This window comes from Melanotaenia boesemani, chromosome 5 (genome assembly GCF_017639745.1).
Source record: "Melanotaenia boesemani isolate fMelBoe1 chromosome 5, fMelBoe1.pri, whole genome shotgun sequence".
In the NCBI taxonomy this organism is placed as follows: Eukaryota; Metazoa; Chordata; class Actinopteri; order Atheriniformes; family Melanotaeniidae; genus Melanotaenia; species Melanotaenia boesemani.
Window position 1 is genome coordinate 27400878 of NC_055686.1, and position 26118 is coordinate 27426995.

The 26118-nt window shown below is 36.5% G+C and overlaps 3 protein-coding genes and 2 long non-coding RNA genes across 7 annotated transcripts in view; 3 read left to right on the forward strand and 2 right to left on the reverse strand.

Annotated features, from left to right (window-relative positions):
• LOC121639986 (Fc receptor-like protein 5) overlaps positions 1-26118 on the reverse strand; it is a 907115-nt gene that overhangs the window by 859426 nt on the left and 21571 nt on the right. The window lies entirely within an intron of this gene.
• LOC121640092 lies at positions 2244-3064 on the forward strand. The gene is made up of 3 exons (XR_006010346.1): positions 2244-2315; positions 2412-2479; positions 2633-3064. It is a non-coding gene; the product is annotated as an uncharacterized LOC121640092 (long non-coding RNA).
• Positions 3871-7033, reverse strand: LOC121640041 (C-type mannose receptor 2-like). Of its 2 annotated transcripts, XM_041985712.1 has the most exons (6): positions 6881-7033; positions 5865-5937; positions 5363-5737; positions 4898-5144; positions 4694-4797; positions 3871-4589 (listed from the first exon to the last, which is right to left on the reverse strand). In XM_041985712.1, exons 2-6 carry the CDS (start codon positions 5896-5898, stop codon positions 4243-4245), a joined length of 1107 nt encoding a protein of 368 aa, XP_041841646.1. In that variant the 5' UTR covers positions 5899-5937; positions 6881-7033; the 3' UTR covers positions 3871-4242. The 2 variants fall into 2 exon arrangements, with proteins under 2 accessions (XP_041841646.1, XP_041841647.1); XM_041985713.1 differs by lacking the exon at positions 6881-7033 and having other exon boundaries at positions 5865-6274.
• LOC121640099 lies at positions 18284-18773 on the forward strand. The gene is made up of 3 exons (XR_006010353.1): positions 18284-18323; positions 18429-18497; positions 18676-18773. It is a non-coding gene; the product is annotated as an uncharacterized LOC121640099 (long non-coding RNA).
• On the forward strand, positions 24341-25860 carry LOC121640061 (solute carrier family 12 member 3-like). Its single transcript, XM_041985746.1, has 5 exons — positions 24341-24419; positions 24694-24780; positions 24952-25087; positions 25184-25251; positions 25409-25860. The coding sequence occupies exons 1-5, from the start codon at positions 24400-24402 to the stop codon at positions 25545-25547; spliced, it is 450 nt and encodes a 149-aa protein (XP_041841680.1). The 5' UTR covers positions 24341-24399; the 3' UTR covers positions 25548-25860.

Consider the following 26118-nt stretch of genomic DNA (forward strand, 5'->3'; position numbering starts at 1 on the left):
GACTAAAAGAGAAAAGAGTTGCTCGAGCGAAAAATTGGCTGATGATGGACACATTATTGAAAGAAATTCCATTTGGGTTTGAGTCCATACCATCTTGGAGTTGAAAGCATTAATAAAAATCTCCAAAACAATTAGTGTTTTCCAAACAATTTTAAAATGAACTTTAAGGATCCTCATGAATGCAGGAAAATTGACCTGCTCTGATGACCACACCCTTCAGCATCATGACAACACTGATGATCTTTGGTGCTAACATGTCTGCTCATAAATTGACAAATGACAGTTGTTATGTTTGTGGACTGGTGCCACATGCCACACCCTCTCAATCAGTTTTCATTCCATATCCAGTCCCTCTGAATACCACTTTGTGAACTCTGATCATGGGTAATAGATTACACCCTAGGAACATTACCTGACCACACCAGCCCTCCCCTCTCCTGGAGGAGGCCCCCTGAATTTTCCAGCAATACAAACTCTACTTGTGTTTCATCCAAAACTGTTTTCCGCTTAAGAGATCGTATTTTTCTCCATCTCTTTGTTTTTAGCGAAATGGGACAGATGCACTATTCTTTTTAGGACACTCTAGTTTGTCAGCGTATTATTGCAGTCTCATGTATATCCTCACCTTGCCCCAAACGCTCTGACTCGTTCACCTTAAATCCTTGTGATTTATTCCCTGACTGTTCTCCTTCTACAGAGTGGGGCTTAGGTTAGGGTTTAACCTTACAGCACCTTCCTGACCTTCCTATGTACAATAACTCTGTTCTTAACACCACTTGGTCTTACATCCCATCAGATACCGGCTTTGGATGTCCTCAGTATATGGTTTAGACATGTTACAGACACTCTTATATTTACCTTCCTGTCAAGTGGTCTGGAACATGTTATCTGGCTTATCTGCTAGCTTGTCTGTGATCCATGATGCCCTTACTGATCTCTGGGACACTCTGCATGGCTGCAGCGATGTTAATTTACCCTCTAAGGGGTGGAATTTCTGGGACTGGTTTACTAGTGGTTCTTGCATTTTTCTCCTGTGTTCTGATTGTATTTTGCTGTGTCCTTCCTCTCATCAAGTGTATGCTTAACGGAACGTTCACTTTCTATTTTCATCATTATGTTCCAGCAGATACTTCTCCATATGATGACGCTGGTGATTTGGAGTTCTTTGAGTAAATTTTCTCTTTATGTGTGATTAATATGTTGCATTTTAATCAAAGGGGTGGATTGTAATGGAAAATTTACACATAACCCTTATATTCTGTAGACTACACTTTGCATTGTTAAAGCTTGGCTTATGTTTTACTCAGGGAGGAGAATGACTGTGTACCCAGATAAGGATTTAGTGAGCTCCCCTTCCCCCTTTTCTTTTCTTCCTTGTACCAGGCTATGAGGGGTTTACTACAATGACCTTCGACCTCGATGTTATCAGATCATGCTCTGGCTATATTAACCAAGCACACATGTATCTCTTCAGACTCACTTAGCAGATCTTTCTGACTATGTGACTCTCATTGCTGATCAGCTCTTAATTAAAGTACTTTGTTTGATTCTCACTTAGTGTGTGATCTTTGATAAATAAAATCCACTACAAAGGTCAGGGTTTTCATTGTGGGAGATGAACAAAACATGGAGGAAGGACGCAATGAGTAGGTTCTCCTGATTTACTAACATTAAATTTGACCAAAACTTCTAGAAACACATTTTGAACTCCTCATGAAGAAAATGAATCAAATGACAAATTAAATGTGAATGCAGAATTCATGAAATGAATAAACTGACTAGTCTTTTTGTCCCATTAATAATAAAATCTGTCGCTAGGTTATCAAACAGTCTCTACTGATATCACACCTGTACAAGCTGTTGGCTTATGAGTGGATATTTGGTGTAAAGCAAATCTGAATCTTTGATATTTTCTTTCAGGATGATCGCTCTGCTGAAGAGGTTCCGTCTGGATTTTAATGACGTTATAGTCATGACGGACAGTGACAGACACCCTCAAGCCAGGAAGTATGCCAGAAAATCCTTTGCTATCACTGTAATGAGTCATAGCACACATGTAAATTGTGACAAAATTTTTAAAGTGTGGCTTTAATAATTAAAAAAAAATTATCTAATTCTAATTCAAAACAACTAAATATATAATTTTAATATTTTGTTTCTTCTTCATGTTGCTTTGCAGCCTGAGCAGGTTTGTGGACAGTGTTGCCCCCTTCAGGCTGTATGATGAACAGCAAGAAGGAGTCTCAGTGCAGGAACTGAGACAAACAGCCCCATGGAAAATATCTGATGAAGTGTTTGAGTCCTTTAAACTCAAGGTAAACCATACTGTCCACTGTGTAAATGTCTACATCTGGATCACACTTCTCCTCTCCTCTGTGTGACTAAGTTTGTTCGCTCTCCTCTTTTTGCAGTCTGAGAGGAAAGTAAGGCTGAATGAAATCATCCGGAAGAACTCACAACATACTGCTCTTGTGCTTGTGTGAGTACTTTACATTATTTAAGTTTGGATCATCAGAGGCTTTAGAAATAGCTTATTTAGTACAAAATGTGCCTTGTTGCAAAGGGAATATTTAAGCTTTATCATGACAGTGAGTTATTTATTTATTTATTTTTAATGTGATGTGGTTTCCAGGAGCCTCCCTGTGCCACACAGTGACTGCCCCAGTGCACTGTACATGGCCTGGCTGGACAGTCTGACCTGTGGCCTTCACTGCCCTGCGGTGCTGATACGAGGAAACCAGCAGAATGTTCTCACTTTCTACTGCCAGTAAAATCCCAGTCTGGTGGGATGAAGGAGTCAGATGTCACTTTAGCTGCTGATAGAACTGAAACAGCAGCCAAATATCTTTTTTTATCTTTAGTGTGTCAACTGTTGATTTAATACATTATATTTTATTGTAAAGTATTGTGAATTTTCACATTGCCTCTAGGAGTCGTTCGTTGGCATGTACACTGGCTGTAAAACACATTGATTGTGCCTGAAATATTGTGACAGGTCTGCTAATTAAATAATCATTTGATCTGTTAAAGACACTAAATTCTGTACAAGAAATAGTGGCTTCATTTTGTGACTCCCGCCATCAAAATAAAAAGCACTTTTTGTACATATATATTTTGTTTGTGTAACAGTGTTTTCTTTGTTTTCTATAATATTAAATACATGACAAGTATTCAAATGTGCAATAAGTTTTTTTTTTGTTAGATATTAACTCATTCCCTGAATTATTTCTTCACCAAAGACTGCATCATCTAAACATTGACAAACCTCTCGTTTTAGCAGAGACGGTAAATTAAAGGTGTAAAATGTCTGGTATGTTGAAATTGTCATGCCAGTTTATTTTCTTTTCATAGCATTAGTTAATATGGCACTAATTCACATCATTAGTCATCCCAGGCACTTTTTAAAGAAGTGAAGGCAAAGCAAGTTTATTTATATCACTCATTTCATACACCAAGAAATCAAATGGGTTATATATAATAGAAAGGATATATAAACAGAAGTACAAACAGCCCTTAAACCATTAAAAATCATGTTAAAACACAATTATACTGATGTACATAACACATGATAAAATATGAAAAATGTATAAAACATGTATATCAAAATGATTAAAAGAAAACACATTAGTCTAGAAAAGGTAAAGGACCCCATGCAGATATACACAGATGCATGAAATGAATTGCCCTTTAGGGACTAATAAAGTTTTCTGAATTTAAATCTGGATAAAAAGAAAAAAAAAAACACATTTTTAATCTGAATTTAAAAGTGTCTACACTTGCTGAAAGTTTAATCTCCACTAATAATTTGTTGCAGCATAACAGCTAAATGCTGCTTTTCCATGTTTAGTCTGGACTCTGGTCTGGACTAGTTGACCTGAATCCTTGGATCTAAACCCTGCAAGGTTTATATTGTATGAACAAAGCATAGATTTATTCTGGGCCCAAAACATAAAAAAGAAAGCAGTTACTGTCTTCTATTCTCTTAGATAATTTCATCAGGTCAGACACGTTTAAACCAGGCTGGTTAAGTAAAATATGACATGCATTAGATTTAAACATAAAGATTTATTTTATTTAATTTTCTTTTTTCTTTTTTTAATCGAGCCAGAGGAGGTCGATACAGCACTAGGTTCAGTAATAACAACAACATAGGTGATTAAAGGGAACTCATTATATTGACAACATAAGACTAACCAATCACATTACAGCAAATGCAGGTTTCTTCAAGATCAGTAAAGACGTTTAAGATTTAGAACAGATGAAATTCATCTTGTCGTTGTCATTTATTTTGAACCACTTATGCTCTCCTCCTGTCTCCATGGCTCCAGACATGTCACAGTCATTCCCATCTTGACCTGAGGCCCAGTTCTTATAGGTGACCGCCTGATTACTGACCCAGAACCAGAAATCCAGAGTGCAGGTGTAGCGCAGTCCCGTCCAGACATATGGAGTTGTGGCATTCTTGGTTTTCTCCTGGACCCATCTCTGCTCATCCAGGTTAGTGATGGTGACCAGATCACGGTGGTGTTCCCTGCAGTAGTATAAGGCATTCTCCCAGTTCATCTGTTGTCGGATAAGGATCACTTTATCTGTTCAGGAAACAAACAAACAAACAAAAAATCATGCTCAAGCTGTTACCAGGTATTAAGCTAAATGATGTGTTATCTTCATAAATCTTTTAAAAAAAACTCACCATCATAACAGAAGAAGGGTTTTTCCTCATTACAGCTACGACTGTTCCATCTTTCTGAGTCTTTCACCATCACAGCACATTGGTCTGTGGTTTGGCTCTGAGGACTACATGAAAACAAATAAAGGAAACTCATTTTAAAACACTCTTGTGTTTTAAAAACATAAACCAAACCATAAATCTGCTATATGAATATGAACATTGTACTCTGTGATTGACACGTTCCACTGTCTGAAAGAAAAACTGCTCCCATCAGACCATCTCCAGCTGTCTTTGAACAGGCCGATATAAAAAATATTATTGTCACTGCTGTTCACCAGTCTCTTCAGTTCTTCATCTTGTAGCTGGTCTACTCCACCGACCAGGTCTGTGTGTTTCTCTCTACAATATCTCTGAGCTTCCCACCAGGCTTTATTTTCTTCAATCAAATAGATTTTCTGAGATGGATTGCTTTCTGTGGAATAAAGAGACAAACTCGTGTCATAGTTTACATCTTTCAAACATAAAGTTAATGGCATCAGCTCTGGTATCAGAAACTCAAGAACCCATATTTTCCTCTTATAACCGTAACATCTCTTAGTTCTGTTAATTTCTTAATGTGGAAATGAAATAATAAACAATCTCTAGTTTTATCTGTTGAACTTCAGAATTTATGTAAGATGCTTTTCTTACCATTAAAACAGAGAAAAAAATGGTCCTTTCCTACACAAGGATCATCTCCCCACTTGAAAACTTTATTTATAAACCCACAGTTCTCAGTTCCTGTTACATTTCCTTCTCCTTGTTGCCAGTTTGTCATATTGTCATTGAACTCCACACCAGGCAGAGACCAGTGCCAGGTCCGCTTTACATCTTTGTACAGACCAATCCACGCTTCGCCGCCCTGCATCATGGTGGATTTATAGAGTCTCTTCATGTCTGTCATGTTTGCCACTGTGGCCAGGTCAGTGTATTTGTTCCTGCAGTACTGCTGGGCTACGGACCACGTCATCTTATCTTTAATATAGCGATACTCATAGAGGAGACATGTGGTGAAACAACATTGACCTAAAAGAAGAGAAAACAGCCATTAAATCTCCCTGCAAGACAAATCAGCTCATGTCTTCTAAAACACTCACTATTAGACTGACTTAATGAGGGGTCTGACTTCTAAGTTTGCCGTGGATCTACTTACCAACCAGGTTGAGTAGAAACAGACTCAGCTGCATGTTTCCACTTTCTCTGTTCGACTGGACTTATATACCTTACTGTTGAGACAAATGCAGTGATTTCAAACACTTACTTTTACATTTAGGGGAAAAATGCAAAACCTGTAAACTTGCTAAAAGGATTTTATGGTGAAAGATAGAAAGAAGAAGGAAAGAAAAGAACATGGTGTGTGTATATCTGCAGTCCTTCCAGAAGGTTGAACACATCACAGCTGCCTCTTTCTGAATTTGTGTAAAACAATATGTTCAACTAGATGCTGCCGTTGCTACAGAAATACTGAAAATATTTACTGAATTCAGTGGAAAAAAACTGAGGTTGTTTCAGTCATTTTTCTTTTGCTTTTACTGCCTTTAAAAAGAGGTTATTGTAATGCAGTATTATTTAATCCTGGTTATGCTGAGAAAGATAGAATATGCTTGCCTTTTGTATTGATCATAAAGATTTTTGTTAAATGAAACAATATTTATTAAAAACTAAATGGCAGAACTGGGAGATTTTAATTATTATTTTATTCTTTGGAAATATAAAATAACATCAATGTAATAAAATAATAAAAAAAAGAAAAAAAAAAGAAAAAATAAAGAAATGAAGACTTGGTATTGATAATATCGATATGTGTATCGTTCCGCCCAACCCTGACACACAACATAGAAAAAGAGCCTATTTTTCAAGTGCTCTGATTAAAATAAAGTATATTCAAGTGTTGTACTTTTATAAATTAAGTAATAATACCATCTAAAAGTTAATGAGTACATACAGTAGAATTTTACCTTTAATCGTAATTTCTTTAAAGCATAAACTTCTAAAACGTCATCGAACAAGTTTACTGTCAGTAAGAGGAATTTACTGAAAATACTTTCTTTGAACTCAGCAGTTGTATTTTTTGATTTATGTAGAACAATTTAAAGATTATATCACAAAACTTTATTAGCATTACGTAAAACACTTCATTCATCTTACTTATTACAGATCTTTACTTACATCCTGGTTTCCTCTCTGTCCTCACTCCTCTGTCCACTGATGTCTTTACCTTCTGTTCTGGAGAGTAGATGGGAAACGCTCTAAATATATACAGTAATGCATTTTCACGTTACATGTTTTTTACATGTTCTGGCTGCTGTACTAATTTGAATAGTAAAAACGTATACCAGCCATGAAAAGGCTTTGCTGAATGACCTTTCTGTCAGCTTTCGGAAAGTTGCTTTAATACAGCAAAAGACGCAAACAACCTGCATGCAAAATCAGAGGTGCAAAATCCACTATGTACAAAAGAAACATTTATCTAAATAAATATGCCTTATAATTACACAAAACATTTTAATTTGTAGGATTTTAAGATCTTTATCTATTTGCCACCTCAAATAACAAATGTATTATTATTTATTGCTAAGTTGAGGAAAAATGTGAACATAATCTTATAAATAAAGTTTATTTTCTCTCTTAACAGAGCTGATTTCATATTAGATGGCTGGATCATTTCTTATAATGCTTTTTAAATTCTAGGAACAACATTTTACATTTTTTCTCTTTTTTTGTATCTTTTATTTTTTTGGGGGGGGGGGGGGGGGGTGTTGTGGTTGTTTTCTTTTTAAAGGAAATGGTATGGAAATAGCAATTTTATATGGCTTTATGCACAGGTGGCCATGCTCATACATGTATAACAAAATGCAAACATTTCTGTTAATAAAAACATATAATAAAAAAGAGATAGTCAGTAAGTTATGACACCACTGTGATGCATTCATTAGCAATGTTCAATGAGAAACATGTTAACATTTTAGAATAAAATAAAATAAAATTAAATTAAATAAAATAGTTATTCTGCACTGGGACATAAACTGTAGTTTGCCTACACTGCTGTGCTTATGTAAATATTCAAATATTGTCCATGGAGCTGCTGAATAGAGATCTGTGTTCAAGAAAAAACTTTTTATTAAAGTCTGGCTTCAGTTGGACATATGCAAAATCCCATTTTTATGCAATAAAACATTCATTTTTAATGGGTGACAGGCAAGGTGCCAGGATTTGGTTTCTAAACCATTAGGAAAGAAAAATTGTGTCTTTTATTTTATTATTTAATTTTTGGCAGAAACTACTGATAAGTGAAAAAACAGTCTCCTATGCCCATGAGACTGGTAATCGCATGAGATGTCATTGTTGATGTAGAGGCAGGTTATTGGGATTTTAGAGGGACATGTGCTACCATCAACTTGATGTATTTTCCTGGCTGGTTTGTGGTTTCAGCAGGAAGTCACACCTCATTCTGCAAGTCTTACAACAGCGTAGCCTCTCTGACGGTGCTTAGACATGGTGGCCTTCCTTTTTAAACATTTCAAAAAAGTGTTTTATTTCTGGATATTGTCCATAAACACCTAGAAGCTGCCTCTAATACATTTTGACCCAAAAGTAGCCGACTATCAGCCCATAACCAATAACAAAGAGAAAGCTGCTGACTTGCTGTTGATGTTGATTAATGATGACTGAAAATAATTCCCACTATCAATAAAAAGATTTCGTACAGGAAGATGTTTTGAACCAGTGAACATAACCAGTTAACCAGCTGTTCTTCTGCTGGAAACATTGACGTCATCACCTAATTTCATAAATGTAATGAAACAAACCATTGAGGTATTAAACAGCTGTTAATTTATTTTTTTTATCATTGCATCATAACTTTGTAAACAACTAGCGTGTTCACCGCTAACTGGTTTGTATGGATCAGGAGTCTCTTTACGCAAAAAATATAATGATGTGAAAGCAGTGCAGCGTACCACAGCCTCTGCTATCATCATCATCATTATCATCATCATCATCATCATCCACAACAGCTGATGAAGGCAAACATTAATTATGTAATCATCTTTGTACATTTGGCAACAGCAACTTTTTCTTTTTTTTTTAATCGTGCATTTTCTCTCTGTTTTCTCTGACAGGTAGCTGCATCCACCGGTACAGAGCCAAAAGGAATTTAAAATATCTGATTGGTTCAGTCGAGTGTCGGTTAAGAAAATAACTGACAGGCAGCAGGTCAGCGTGTTTATAGGTCGGTGAAAAGAAAGTTCTGTTCTGACAGTTTGGGTGAATAAATTACACATAGAGACCACAGTGAAAAGTGGTGATCAAACATTTTGAGTGAGATAATCCAGTGTTATTTGGGCTGAAGATTTAATTACTTTTATAAACCAAAACCCCATATGTCTGGATGGGACTGAGCTACAACTGCGTTCTGGATTTCTGATTCTGGGTCCGCTATAAGAACTAGGTCACAAGTGACTGTGACATATCTGGAGGTATGGAGAGAGGAGGACAACACAAGTGGTTCAAAATAAATGACAAAGAGGAGTTAATCTGTTCCAAGTCTTGAATGTCTAAAGCCCTGTTTCCACTGAGTGATTCGTTCAGGGCTGGTATGGCTCAGAAGTTTTAGAATGGTCCAGCAAATTCAGATGCAAGGAGGACCACCACTGGGCATGCGGGGTCTAGACCAAACGCCTAGCATGGCTAACAGCAATGGAGGCCAATCAGAAGCTCGTTTTTGTTGTTCTTGGTTTTTATCACTTTGTACGAACGATACATGTCGCATTGTGCTGCCAGACCTTAGTGTTTACTTGCTTATTGCTATTCCAACTCATGCAGTTAAATGCTATAAATCATAACAGCTAAATGCTGCTTCTCCATGTTTAGTCTGGACTCTGGTCTGGACTAGTTGACCTGAATCCTTGGATCTAAACCCTGCAAGGTTTATATTTTATGAACATAACATAGATTTATTCTGGCCCCAAAACATAAAAAAGAAAGCAGTTACTGTCCTCTATTCTCTTAGATAATTTCATCAGGTCAGACACGTTTAAACCAGGCTGGTTAAGTAAAATATGACATGCATTAGATTTAAAACATAAAGATCTATTTTATTTATTTATTTTTTCTTTTTTTAATCGAGCCAGAGGAGGTCGATACAGCACTAGGATCAGTAATAACAACAACATGGGTGATTAAAGGGAACTCATTATAGTGACAACATAAGACTAACCAATCACATTACAGCAAATGCAGGTTTCTTCAAGATCAGAAAAGACGTTTAAGATTTAGAACAGATGAAATTCATCTTATTGTTGTCATTTATTTTGAACCACTTATGCTCTCCTCCTGTCTCCATGGCTGCAGACATGTCACAGTCATTCCCATCTTGACCTGAGGCCCAGTTCTTATAGGTGACCGCCTGATTACTGACCCAGAACCAGAAATCCAGAGTGCAGGTGTAGCGCAGTCCCGTCCAGACATATGGAGTTGTGGCGTTCTTGGTTTTCTCCTGGACCCATCTCTGCTCATCCAGGTTAGTGATGGTGACCAGATCACGGTGGTGTTCCCTGCAGTAGTATAAGGCATTCTCCCAGTTCATCTGTTCTTTGATCAGGATCACGTTATCTGTTCCTGAAACAAAAAACAAAAACAAAAAAAAAAAAAAAAAAATCATGTTCAAGTTGTTACAGGCTATTAAGCTAAATGTTGTGTTATCTTCATAAATCTTTTAAAAAAATCTCACCATCATAACAGAAGAAGGGTTTTTCCTCATCACAGTCATGACTGTTCCATCTTTCTGAGTCTTTAAACATCATTTTGACCATTTTTTTACATGTTCTGGCTGCTGTACTAATTTGAATAGTAAAAACGTATACCAGCCATGAAAAGGCTTTGCTGAAAGACCTTTCTGTCAGCTTTCGGAAAGTTGCTTTAATACAGCAAAAGATGCAAACAACCTGCATGCAAAATCAGAGGTGCAAAATCCACTATGTGCAAAAGAAAACATTTATCTAAATAAATATGCTTTATAATTACACAAAACATTTTAATTTGTAGGATTTTAAGATCTTTATCTATTTGCCACCTCAAATAACAAATGTATTATTATTTATTGCTAAGTTAAGGAAAAATGTGAACATAATCTTATAAATAAAGTTTATTTTCTCTCTTAACAGAGCTGATTTCATATTAGATGGCTGGATCATTTCTTATAATGCTTTTTAAATTCTAGGAACAACATTTTACATTTTTTTCTCTTTTTTTGTATTTTTTTTTTTTTTTTTTTTTTTGGGCGGGTGTTGTGGTTGTTTTCTTTTTAAAGGAAATGGTATGGGAATAGCAATTTTATATGGCTTTATGCACAGGTGGCCATGCTCATCATACATGTATAATAAAATGCAAACATTTGTATTAATAAAAACAAATAATAAAACAGAGATAGTCAGTAAGTTATGACACCACTGCGATGCATTCTTTAGCAATGTTCAATGAGAAACATGTTAACATTTTACAATAAAATAAAATAAAATAAAATAGTTATTCTGCACTTAATTAATCTTTATTATTATTATTGCAAGTACCCAGTGTTTTTAGTGATGATGTAATGGGACATAAACTGTAGTTTGCCTACACTGCTGTGCTTATATAAATATTCAAATATTGTCCATGGAGCTGCTGAATAGAGATCTGTGTTCAAGAATAAACTTTTTATTAAATTCTGGCTTCAGTTGGACATATGCAAAATCCCATTTTTATGCAATAAAACATTCATTTTTAATGGGTGACAGGCAAGGTGCCAGGATTTGGTTTCTAAACCATTAGGAAAGAAAAATTGTGTCTTTTATTTTATTATTTAATTTTTGGCAGAAACTACTGATAAGTGAAAAAACAGTTATAAGAACTAGGTCACAAGTGACTGTGACATATCTGGAGGTATGGACAGAGGAGGACAACACAAGTGGTTCAAAATAAATGACAAAGAGGAGTTAATCTGTTCCAAGTCTTAAATGTCTAAAGCCCCGTTTCCACTGAGTGATTCGTTCAGGGCTGGTATGGCTCAGAAGTTTTAGAATGGTCCAGCAAATTCAGATGCAAGGAGGACCACCACTGGGCATGCGGGGTCTAGACCAAACGCCTAGCATGGCTAACAGCAATGGAGGCCAATCAGAAGGTCGCTTTCGTTGTTCTTGGCTTTTATTACTTTATACGAACGATACATGTTGCATTGTGCTGCCAGACCTTACTGTTTACTGGTTATTGCTATTCCAACTCATGCAGTTAAATGCTGTAAATCATAACTGTAAAGATGTAGAGGGCATTTTAAAAAGATTCATATACATTCTAATTCTCATGAAGAGGAATATATTAGCTGCACTAAAGCTGTAACAAGTGATATCACCTGAGTGGTATTATTCTCGGTAAGCGTTGTTAATATTTTGAAAGTATAAGAGTATATTTAATTAAAGTTGTGTATTTGTTCTTAATTTCCAAAAGATATCGCAGTAATATTGTAATCTTGATTTATTTTGGTCATAATAATCATAATCTAATATTAAAAAAGGCCTCAGCCTTTTATTATAACTTATTTTCATGTATTGTTTTAGCATTGGAACAGCCTCTCTGTGATATAAGCACACCAAGTACTGTAGTAGTAGTTAATTTATAAAAATAAACAAATGAATAAATAAAAATAAATAATGATAATTTCTGTACAAGTGCAGCTTTCAGCTCTATGATTTGAATGTGCTGACATCACACAGATCACATTTCTCCTCTTAAAACCTCTGGTTTCCTGTTACATTTAGAACTGAATTTAAAATCCCTCTCATCTCATTTAGATCCCTTAATGGCCAATCACCAAGCTTCTTAAACAAGCTTATTGTTACCCATCACTTAGCAAGAACACTGTGGTTTCAGTAGCCGGTTTCCGTGTTCCAGGAATTCATGGGACCAGAATGGCTGGTAAAGCCTTTTATTTCAGGCTCCTGTCCTGCAGAACCGGCTTCCTGCTTCAGTCTGGGATACAGACTCACTATCTGCTTTTAAGACTAATATTAAACATATATTTTCTTAAAGCATTCATAATTAACTCTCTATTCTTATTAATGTTAACATGTGACTTGTTTAGCATTTGTTAAAAAAATATGCTGTAATTTATCTTGGGGATATTTTGAATGAATCCATCTTTTAAGTCTTGTCCTGCTCTGTAAAGCACGAGTCGCACCTCTGTTTAAAAAGGAACAAAGCTAAATCTGAAGTTTAAATACAAAAAACGTAAAAAAAAATATATATATTTGGGATGAAAAAGTTGACCGAAACTGTGACAGACACCAGAGTAGAAGCAGAAACTACAAAATCCCCATGACTATACGTTTATGAAAATATATTTTCCCAGTCAGTTTACAATCTTTTTTGTTCCATCAGAAGCAGGTTGAATCTGCTGATTAAAATAAAACTGGATCTGTTTTGCATCAACATTTCCATTATCAGCAGTTGTGCAGTTTTATGCAAAAAATGCATGTTTGCAGAATGACTGGAAATGCTTTATGTTGTCTTAATGGGCTGCTTTTGGGTTACAGTTTCTGATGCATCGAAGTGTCTGACAAAAGAATAGAATAGAATAGAATAGAATAGAATAGAATAGAACAGAAATACTTTATTAATCCCTTCGGAGAGCCCTCAGGGAAATTTGGGTACCAGTAGCAATACAACACCAACAGTAAAGCAGGACAAGCACAAGACACAATATATACAAGTAGAAAGCAAAATAGAGGCAAATAGAATGCAATAAATATAACAATAATAACAATAAGAGAAGTTAAATAAAACAATATAAACAAGCATTGCACACAGTAGAGGTGGTACAGATTCCCAGTTCACTATTGCACGTATAAGTTATAGCAACTGCTTGTATGTGTAAAAATTAATAAAGAATTTATTGTGCATGTGTTCTATCAGAAACACAAACATATGTTAATTGGAACTATTTTATTCATTAATTAAAATTGTATTAATTGATTAATTAATTGAAACTGTATTTACTGTTTATACAAAAAGATATATGTAGGAAAATATAAAACTGGCGCAGGTGAGGATAACATGGGTATTCAGCATATACATCCAGATTTAAGTTAGTCCCTACTTATGTTATCTGGGTGTATTGGTCCAGTTTTAAGATGTCAGAACCCTTTTCATTTAGTAGACTACCCCACTCACATAAATTCCAGTTAAAATAATTTTGATGTAATGAAATCTTTCCAGTTTGACTCAGCAAGCAACATGCTAGCCTAGGAAATTATGTGGTGATGAAACCTATTTTACAACTAATCTGTCCTATAAAGCAGGGGTGTCCAGCTCCGGTCCTCAAGGGCCACAATCCTGCAGGTTTCTGATGTGTCCCTGCTCCAAAACCACCTGACTCAAATCAATGGGTCACTGTGCAAAACTTAATGGGCTGCTGGATCTACTTAATTCAAGTCAGGTGTGTTGAAACAGGAAACACTGAAAACCTGCAGGACAGTGGCCCTCTAGGACCGACTTTGGACACCCCTGCTATAAAGTAGCACTTTACAATCTAAAACAAAGTCTCCAAAACCCTGACATTTATCTGGCTCAGAATTACTCATGGTGACACTGGAAACATGCAATGCTGGTTACCACTGTATTATCTTAAGTCACAGTTCATGGCCTTCCTTCAGTCAGAGCCACAATTATTTACACAACAAAAAGGTAAAGGATGGCTGCAACAAATGTTGAAACTTAAATCCTGCTTTTCATGTCATCCAGGTTTTGTGTTGCTTTATAGATGACACCGTATTATTGGCCTGAAATAAAATGAAAGTAAAACAGATGTATGAACTCAGAACCATAAATGATAGCACTGACCATACATGATCCCCATATCATTATTTCTGATTCCCAAAAGAAATCAAGGTTTCCTCAGAATATCTTTACCTGTATGCAAGCCTGGAATGACATTATTATAGTCAGAGTCCTCCTTTGGATCCCCACATATTTCTGAAAAGATGTACACAAGGAAAAGGAATTACACCATAAAAAACTCAGTGGATGCCTTGTAGTCCATACAGAAATTTTAACAACAATATAAAATAATGTATAAACATATAACAGTGTGTCATCAACATATTGCTCCTCTCTCAGCAGGTCTTCCTGGCTGAATGTTGCTGTCTGTTGATCTGTCTTTGCTGCCCTCTCCATCCCAGCCAGTCGAGCTAGAAGGCCGTCCTCCCTGAACCGGGTTCTGCCGGAGGTTTTTCCTCCTGTTAAAAGGCAGTTTTTCCTTTCCACTGTTGACTCACAGGATCAGGATGACAGACTGGATCAGAGTTAAGATTTGATCCAATCTGCTGGTTTTCCTTAACTAGGCTATTATTTATTATGAATTGGCTTGAATTGATTTGTGCCCTGAGATGACGTTGTTGTGAAGTGGTGCTGTACAAATAAAGCTGAATTGAATTGAATGAAATGTAAGGTACAACACTGATTTACTTATTTAGGGCCTTGTGTCTGTAAAAACGATTGAAGTGAATTGATAAACTCTGGCCGTATCAGTTTGAAACTGATAAAAAACAAAATAAAAGTACAGGTATGATGTCTGGCTAAGTCCATGTTTTTATATCCACAAAATAAAAGTTAGCGTTTGGGTCCTGCTTTTTCAGTTGAGTCTTCCTTCTGTTTCTGCTTCATAAGATACAGAGGTTCTCATTCCTCTGTCCACCATGTACGAGCTGAATGAGCAGTCAGACATTTCTGTCCTCATCTGCCCAACCACCTGAAATTATGTTTCTGCCGGTGTAAAGTTAAAGCACCACCATTAATTGATGACTGCATTAATCAAAGTTTATACTGTACCATGTCGTGTGTTTTCAGCATTTCTGATTGACTCATAGACGCTTGCATCACCTGTATGTGAGTGGAAATGAAAACAGTGACATATTAATCATCAGATACTCATGTGAAAATACTTAAATTAGTTCAAGTATGTATCTAAGTTGCATCTTTAATGTAGGAGTAGACATGTGGACGTCAGTATGGAGATATGAAAGCAGAGCAGGAGGACTGACCATGGAGAAGAGAGGAGTAAATCTGCTGCTGATTTCCATCCTGGTTGACAGTTTGGACTGTAGAGGCCTGGTTGGTTATCTGAGACTTTGTGAGCCTAAGACATGAAACTAAGTGTAAATGAGCTTTTCTTTTTTCAAACTAGGCAAAGTGAGAAAACAAAATTAACTCAATTATGTATTTAAATTACATGTTATACTGAAAATGAGATCAGAAAGTGTACTGACCTGCTACGAAGTGTTTCTGTGTAAAAGACAGTAATTATTTTATTAATGAGAAATTTAAGATTAAAGTTCTAAAATTATGAAGAATTTAAAAATCTCACTGTTCCAAAATACGAGCAGCAGCATCAGGAGAGCAGCCAGTAAAACACCAACGACCAATCCAACAGTCCAGGACACAGAAAAACTAGAAGTGGATGCTTTCATAAGAAAGAAGAAAAAAAAACGAGAACCTCAGTTACGATACCTCTGATCAATTTTCACATGTCAATACTGGGAAAACTGGTATTCATCGTCTGTATCTTCTTTCCTTAGAAAGACTTAAAAACATCTGAAGCAGACGGTTTGTTCTTATTTCCTGTTTATGGAAAGCATAGCACCTGCTTAAAGCAGAAATAAAAAGTAAAAAAGAAATGGAAATTTGATGAAAAGTGACAATTTCTTAATTTAAAATCTCTATTTTTGGAAAGGAATTGGGATTATAACCTTGAATTTTTTTAGATCAATAGACAGTTACTTTGATTTATGGTTATTGATAAAGACTGCCTGGTACAAAAAAAAAAAAAAAAAAAAAAAGAAAATACAGTTGATAATTATTGTTTCTTTTACTGAAGCAGAATATCTGAATATCTGAAAACTGAAGTTAACCAAAATATAATTTTTGGGACATTTTTGATTACTTTTAAGGGTTAGATTGTAATAGTCATACTCACATTTTACTGGCATCCAGCTCTGTGGTGATACTTCCCCTGAATGTTCACACCAGTAGAAACCTTCATCTGACTTTGAGACTGCAGGAATCTTCAGCTGCTGTTTCTCACTGTTCTGGATCACTTTGTCATTTTTGTAAAAAGCAACGGTGGATGTAAAATTTCCTCTCCTCACTTTGCAGCCAAGTGTGACAGACTCTCCCTCACTGACAGGATGGACAGGACTCACCAGGATTACATCTCCATCTGTATAATAATCAACAGCAAACAGTTATTTTGAGGCTTTGTGACCTTATAAATTATTTAGATCACAACTTTTTTTCTTTTCTTTTCTTTTACTCATCTACATTTCTTGTATTATTTCACTAATACATTATTTACAATTTCTTCTTATTATTACAATATTACAATACTACTATGGTCCCTCTATAACACTTCTACAGGAATTGTTTCAGTCTTTAAAAAAAAGAAAAGAGAAAGGAAAACTTGCCATGTATAGTAATGTTGATCGCATTGCTAAACTCTCCTGATCGAGACTCAAGCCAGTGGACTCCTTTATAGGGATGGTGAATGACTATGTCACATGTGTTTCTATAGAACAAACACTGGCCAGAATGTTGTAAATTAAAATAGTAGTGTCCCCATGGTCCCAGTGGAAAAGTCATCGGTCTCCGACCAGCAGAGATTTTATTATAGATCAGTGAGACAGCGTCAGAGGTGAAGTGTTGAACTAGTTTATCTGGTTACAGAGTCAAACATTAGACGTTCTCACCTTGACTTTATTTCCACATCTTTTTATTATTTTTATTTTCCTTCATCTTTCATTATAATTGCTGAGTAATTTGCTTGTTTGTAATAAATATGTTAAGGATGGATCAAATACTGAGCATAAAAAATGGACACCACACCAGTGTTTAAATTACTAACTTGATGATTTATTAAAAAGAATGAAAAAAAGATCTAAAAGAAAAGAGAATTTCACCAATCACCCAGAAAGAGAGATTCATTAACAGTGGGTCTTTTATAGACTCATCCCACTTTACACATGCTTATAAATCAACTAATTGGGTGAAATTTGAAAACAAGAAGTAACATAATAAATAGAAAAATCCAGAATCTAGATCAGGGTTTGATATATTGAAAATTGATATTGATAACATTTACGAATGAAGACTAAGAAATATAAGAAAAATCTACAAGCATGATGTTTTGATTTATTGCTTTGACTTCCTTCTTTCACTTTTCTTCTCTTTTCTTTATTTTTTCTCTAAGGCCTCTGGTCTTGGCAAACTGAAGCCCAATATGTTGGTGCTGGGCTTCAAGGCAAACTGGAAGGAGAGTGCTCCTGAAAGCATTGAAGATTATATCAACACCATTAGGTGAGTTTCTCATTACTGTATCAGAACACTGATCATTTTAGTACCAGCCAAACCATGGAACTATAACAACAAACTCCCTTTAATAAATAAATAAATAGAAGATAATAATAAAAATTACGTCTTTGTTTTTCTTCTCTTTTTTTCTCCAGTGATACATTTGACTCAAACTACTGTTTGTGCGTCTTGAGGATGATGGATGGGCAGGATGTTTCTGATGATTTAGATTTTGAAGGTTTGATGCCGATGTTTTGTTTATTAAGTTTACTATAACATGAGATATTAATATTATAGGTAAAATAAAAGATGTATGATTATGGTTATTATGTTTATCTTGTAGTAAACCATGGTTTTGAGCCTGATGAATCTGTGGAAAATGATGATCATCAAACTAATGAGGAGGAAGGAGGTGAGAACTTAAACCAACCAAACCTTTAGATTCTTGCCCTGACTCATCTTATAAAATATAGTATAGAGTAATGTTATGTAGTTACTTGTTGATGTTGCAACGATGCCACATCTTTACTTGTGCTTTAATTCCTGCACACCTCAGGCTGCATTACTTCTTTATAATGTCGGTTTTGCAGCTGATGACATTTCTGATGAAGGCAACAGTGAGCAGACCAAGACGGTGTTTCAGAATCACCAGGGGAAGAAGACCATCGATGTGTACTGGATAGCAGATGATGGAGGTTAGTCTGGAGAATACAGATGGGTGACATGTTTAATCAAAAACGTAGAATCATATTTTATTCAGTTTCTGACAGGGACTTACCTGAAAAAAAGGAAGCTGATGACTGGATATAAATAAGGCAAGGCAAGGCAAGGCAGTTTATTTATATAGCACATTTCATGTACAGGACAATTCAAAGTGCTTTACATAAAACAAAGATATTACAGATATTTAGAATAGTGAAAGGCATCAACACATAATCAACACATAATCACAATAAAATAATAAATTACATTAAAATGATTAAAAGCAAGATAAGTTAAAAAAAAGTTACCGTGCAGATTTCATGCATAGGCACATGAAAAAAGAAATGTTTTTAACCTGGATTTAAAAATGTCTACATTTGGGGAAAGTTTAATCTCCACTGGCAGTTTGTTCCATTTGTTTGCAGCATAACAGCTAAATGCTGCTTCTCCATGTTTAGTCTGGACTCTGGCCTGGACTAGTTGACCAGAGTCTTTGGACCTAAGAGCTCTGCTAGGTTTATATTCTCTGAACATATCACAGATGTATTCTGGGCCTAAACCATTCTGGGATTTGTAAACAAGCAGAAGGGTTTTAAAATCTATTCTGTAACTGACTGGAAGCCAGTGTAAAGATTTCAAAACTGGTGTGATGTGTTCAGATCTCTTAGTCCTGGTTAAAACTCTAGCAGCAGCGTTCTGGATGAGCTGCAGATGTTTAATGCTCTTTTTAGGAAGTCCTGTTAAAAGACCATTACAGTAATCCAGTCTACTGGAGATGAACGCATGGATGAGTTTCTCTTGGTCTTTCTGGGAGACTAAACTTTTAATTCTGTTGATGTTTCTGAACTGGTAAAAAGCTGTCTTAGTGACAGCTTTGATGTGGCTGCTGAAAGTCAGATCTGAGTCTATCAACACTCCCAGGTTACGAACTTGGTTGGTGATTTTAAAAGCCCGAGTCTCCAGGTGTTTGCCAATGCTGTCCCTCTTCTCTTTGCTACCAAACAGAATAATCTCAGTTTTGTCTTCATTTAATTGTAGAAAATTCTCCCTCATCCAGGTGTTTATTTGCTCCAGACACTGACACATTAAGTCTATTGGACTGCAGTCATCTGGTGACAGAGACACATAAAGTTGTGTATCATCTGCATAACTTTGATAACTAATGCTATAGTTCTGCAATATTTGACCCAAAGGGAGCATATACAAGTTGAACAGAAGAGGTCCAAGGACTGACCCCTGGGGGACTCCACAAGTCATGGCCACTCGCTCGGATTCATAGCTGCCGATTGTAACAAAATAACTCCGGCCTTCTAAATAGGACCTGAACCAGTTAAGGACCGCTCCAGAAAGTCCAACCCAGTTTTCCAGCCTATGCAACAGGATTCTGTGATCTACAGTATCAAACGCAGCACTGAGATCCAACAGAACCAGGACTGATACTTAACCAGAATCGGTATTCAACCTAATGTCATTTAACACTTTGACCAGAGCTGTTTCAGTGCTGTGATGAGGTCGGAAGCCGGACTGAAATTTATCAAGATTTCCACTTTCATTTAAAAAGTCATGAAGCTGGTGAAATACAACTTTTTCAATAATCTTGGAAATAAAAGAGAGGTTAGAGACAGGTCTATAGTTGTTCATTATAGAGGCGTCTAGAGTCCTTTTCTTTAGGAGTGGCTTAATAGCAGCGATCTTTAGTGACTTGGGAAAAATGCCTGATGCCAGTGAGCTGTTAACTATCAGTAGGAGATCACTTTCTACTGAGGTAAAAACTGTTTTTAAAAAGTCGGATGGTATCATGTCCAGAGTGCATGTTGTTGATTTCAAATGCCAAACTGTTTCTTGTAGGACTTTTAAATTCACCATTTTAAATTGCGACATGACAACAGAATTGTTTCCAGGTTTTAGGCACAGACTAATTTTCTTGTTTGACTGTGTGGAATTAATATTTTGCCTAATTGTTTTAATTTTTTGGCTAAAAAAGTTTGCAAATTGGTTGCATTTCTCAGTGGAAAGGAACTCTGGAATTATCTGTATAGGAGGATTTGTAAGTTTTTCAATCATAGCAAACAGAGTGCGAGAATTGTTGACATTCCTGTTAATCATTTCAGATAAATGCAGCTCTCTGGCCTTGCACAGCTCATTGTTATAGTTACGCAGGCTTTGTTTGTACAGCTCATAGTGAATTTGAAGTTTATTTTTCCGCCATTTCCGCTCAGTTTTTCTGCATTCTCTTTTTAGGCTGGTAACCACAGTGGTGTTTCTCCATGGTGTTTTCTGTTTGCTCAAGTTGCTCTTGATTCTTATCGGTGCAACAGCATCCATTACATTCAAGATTTTCAGATTGAAATGATCCAGGAGTCCATCAACGGACTCTGCACTGGTTGTTGGTAACATAGCTATGGCCTCCACAAACTTAGCACTTGTTCTTTCATTAATGTACTTCTTCCTAACTGAGGAGCAGGTTGGTTGAACATTCTGAGTGATCAGTAAATCAAACAAAATACAAAAATGGTCAGACAAGGCCAAATCAGTGACCACAACAGAAAAAATTTCCACACCCTTTGAAATAACCAGGTCCAGAATGTGACCTCGAATGTGGGTCGGTTCTTTTACATGTTGCCACAAACCAAACATGTCCAATATGGAACAAAATTCCTTGACATTACCATCCATCATGTTATCTATGTGAATGTTAAAATCCCCAGTTAAGATGAAATGGTTAAAATCAGTAGAGATAACCCACAATAATTCAGAAAATTCATCAATAAAATTTACACAGTGTCCTGGACGTCTGTAGATGATTAGAAATAGGATTTTAGGAATGCCCCTTAAAATAAAACTAAGATATTCAAAAGAAGTAAAATCACCAAATGAAATTTCTTTACACTGGAATGAATCTTTAAATAAGGCAGCTTCTCCTCCCCCTTTCCTCCCGTTTCGACATTTATTCATAAAACTAAAATGAGGGGGTGCTGTTTCATTAAGAACTGTAGCACTTGTGTCTTCTGTTAACCATGTTTCTGTCAGAAAAAGAAAATCTAAACTGTGAGAAATGATGAAGTCATTAACTAACAGTGACTTGTTGGACAGAGATCTAACATTTAGTACAGCTAGTTTTATGAAGTTTACACTAGTCTCTGTTGTATTCTGAGTTATACAAGGTACAGTTAACAGATTAGATCGATTCACCCCACAAGTTGACTGCGTTCGATTCCTTATTTTACTAACTAACACAAGAATCCTACTGGGTCCGGGCTTGATCTCAGAACAGCTGTCAGTAGTAGCAAAACTACAGCAAGGACCCTGAATGCATCATGGCATGTTATCTTTGTTGTGAATTCTGCTGCTCTGTGAACCACCTACACTTCCTCCCGTGCCCTGGTCTGCCAGGACAGATGATCTAAGAGGAGGATGAGGAGGGGGAGGGGGGGGAGCCCTGTATTTCTTGGTAGATGGTGGTCGCTGGGGTTCAGACCTGGATAGAGACATCCTTTTAAGACCTTGGGTGATGTGGAGAAGAGGGTCTGGTGAGGGGGGAGAGCTGGCAGTTGATCGCTTCTCTGCTGTGTCCTTTGCTCTTATCTGTACACTCATGTTTGGGTTTTCCGTCCCAACAGCATGATGCAAGTGTACACCAAGTAATCTGCACCCAGTTAAATTTGGATGCACACCATCAGGTCTGAATCGCTCCTTACAGTTCCAAAAGATATTGAAGTTATCAATGAACTTTATCCCATGGGTGATACATGCGTTTGATAACCATGTGTTCAGGCCAAGAAGTCTACTGAAAAGTTCAATCCCTTTACCCGCTGTAGGAATGGGTCCTGAAATGTAAACATGGTGTGCTCCCAATTGACACAGTCTCTCCAACAGCAGAGAAAAGTCTTTTTTCAGGATCTCAGAGCCAATTTTCCTCCTCAGAATATCAAAAGACCCTGTGTGGACAATAATCTTCATACCATCTGGATGTGAAGACAGAATGGTTGGCAACATCTCTGTCAGCTCCCTGACTGATGTATCAAAAAGTGTTAGATTTTCCGTCTTTGCCATCCTCACATGCTGTGTTATGGAGTCCCCAATCAGAATTGTGTCTATTTGTTTTTGTGTGGAAGCGCCGATAGCTTCTCTAGTCCTCCTGTTTGTGGAATTTTGGCCTCTCCTCCTGGTCTGGTTAGCCCTGGGCTGAGTTTTAGGGCTATTTCTTGAATTTTGATATATCCTGGCATTACATTCATCATCATTCATTTTAATATGACTCAACACATCAAATAAGACTCTTAATGGTACATAAACATTTAAAACATGTGTGCAATTTATACTTTATCTATGTAATCCAACCATGTCCTTCATAAATGTTCTTAATTTATTATTTCTCCACAGAGATTGACAAAGAAATTTCATTTCATCTTATTTAGTTTTTCATTTTGCAAAGAGATTTGTTTTATTGTTGATCTGTCCAACAATATATTTCATAAAATGACCTTTCCAACCTCCAAAGAGGGTCTTTCCTTAATAAAAAAAAAAACAGCCGAAGTGTTAAATGTTTAAACAAATTGAGTGTAAAGTCATGCTGGCATAACATAAACAAGGAAATACTTGCTCAGGCAGGTCCAGTTCATGACAGAAGGTGGAACTCAAAAACAAAAACAGCCAGATGAGAAATGAGATAACGGAAGAATGTCGTCTGCCATGCGTCATTGGGGCGGCAGTGGCTCAGGCGGTAGAGCAGGTCGTCCAATGATCGGTAGGTCGGTGGTTCGATTCCCGCAGTCATCTGTCGTTGTGTCCTTGGGCAAGACACTTAACCCTCCTTGCCTCCAGTGTTGGCATCGCTGGTGTATGAAAGTGTGGATGAGTGTTCGGTGATGGTCGGAGAGGCCGTAGGTGCAGACTGGCAGCCACGTTTCCGTCAGCTTGCCACAGGGCAGCTGTGGCTACGCACGTAGCTTACCATCACCAGGTATGAGTGAGGAGTGGATGAATAATGGATTCACAATGTAAAGCGCTTTGAAAAGTGCTATATAAATCTAATCCATTATTATTATTATTATCATCCTACGAGATGTTTTCATTTTAAATATGCATGTGTGTCATTTAAGGGAGCCTTTATTATTGGCTGCTTTATCCCAAACGTGGAAGCAATTGTGTGTGTGTGTATGTGCATAAACAGGGAATTCTTTTGACCCTGTAATGCTGCCTTTTAATTTCTTTTACTCAGCTTAGTTAAAAGCTGAAACTAAGGGCACAGAACACTCAAACTCTTTGGCATTCATAACCATCACATCTTATCATAATCAAATATCGGGTGGATCTTCATCCTGCTGTCATACTGGTGTCCTTATATGACCCCATGCCTTCATGTATTTAAGCAGTTGCTAATGTTGTAAAATTGTAATTTAACCCAATGTTTCCATTATTTCATTCAACTCCTGCAGATTCTTATAGTTTAGGCTATTTTTAGACTAATTCTCCCTGTCCTGCTTTCCTCATTTTGTAATTTAATTATTCTCCTTTAAGGTTTGACTTTATTGGTGCCTTACCTGCTCACCAGGAGGAAACGCTGGCGCAGGTGTAAGGTCAGGGTTTTCATTGTGGGAGATGAACAAAACATGGAGGAAGGACGCAATGAGTAGGTTCTCCTGATTTACTAACATTAAATTTGACCAAAACTTCTAGAAACACATTTTGAACTCCTTATGAAGAAAATGAATCAAATAACAAATTAAATGTGAATGCAGAATTCATGAAATGAATAAACTGACTAATCTTTTTGTCCCATTAATAATAAAATCTGTTGCTAGGTTATCAAACAGTCTCTACTGATATCACACCTGTACAAGCTGTTGGCTTATGAGTGGATATTTGGTGTAAAGCAAATCTGAATCTTTGATATTTTCTTTCAGGATGATCGCTCTGCTGAAGAGGTTCCGTCTGGATTTTAATGACGTTATAGTCATGACGGACAGTGACAGACACCCTCAAGCCAGGAAGTATGCCAGAAAATCCTTTGCTATCACTGTAATGAGTCATAGCACACATGTAAATTGTGACAAACTTTTTAAAGTGTGGCTTTAATAATTTAAAAAAAATATCTAATTCTAATTCAAAACAACTTAATATATAATTTTAATATTTTGTTTCTTCTTCATGTTGCTTTGCAGCCTGAGCAGGTTTGTGGACAGTGTTGCCCCCTTCAGGCTGTATGATGAACAGCAGGAAGGCGTCTCAGTGCAGGAACTGAGACAAACAGCCCCATGGAAAATATCTGATGAAGTGTTTGAGTCCTTTAAACTCAAGGTAAACCATACTGTCCACTGTGTAAATGTCTACATCTGGATCATAATTCTCCTCTCCTCTGTGTGACTAAGTTTGTTCGCTCTCCTCTTTTTGCAGTCTGAGAGGAAAGTAAGGCTGAATGAAATCATCCGGAAGAACTCACAACATACTGCTCTTGTGCTTGTGTGAGTACTTTACATTATTTAAGTTTGGATCATCAGAGGCTTTAGAAATAGCTTATTTAGTACAAAATGTGCATTGTTGCAAAGGGAATATTTAAGCTTTATCATGACAGTGAGTTATTTATTTATTTATTTATTTTTAATGTGATGTGGTTTCCAGGAGCCTCCCTGTGCCACACAGTGACTGCCCCAGTGCACTGTACATGGCCTGGCTGGACAGTCTGACCTGTGGCCTTCACTGCCCTGCGGTGCTGATACGAGGAAACCAGCAGAATGTTCTCACTTTCTACTGCCAGTAAAATCCCAGTCTGGTGGGATGAATGAGTCTGATGTCACTTTAGTTGCTGATAGAACTGAAACAGCAGCCACATATCTTTTTTTATCTTTAGTGTGTCAGCTGTTGATTTAATACATTATATTTTATTGTAAAGTATTGTGAATTTTCACATTGCCTCTAGGAGTCGTTCGTTGGCATGTACACTGGCTGTAAAACACATTGATTGTGCCTGAAATATTGTGACAGGTCTGCTAATTAAATAATCATTTGATCTGTTAAAGACACTAAATTCTGTACAAGAAATAGTGGCTTCATTTTGTGACTCCCTCCATCAAAATAAAAAGCACTTTTTGTACATATATATTTTGTTTGTGTAACAGTGTTTTCTTTGTTTTCTATAATATTAAATACATGACAAGTATTCAAATGTGCAATAAGTTTTTTTTTTTGTTAGATATTAACTCATTCCCTGAATTATTTCTTCACCAAAGACTGCATCATCTAAACATTGACAAACCTCTCGTTTTAGCAGAGACGGTAAATTAAAGGTGTAAAATGTCTGGTATGTTGAAATTGTCATGCCAGTTTATTTT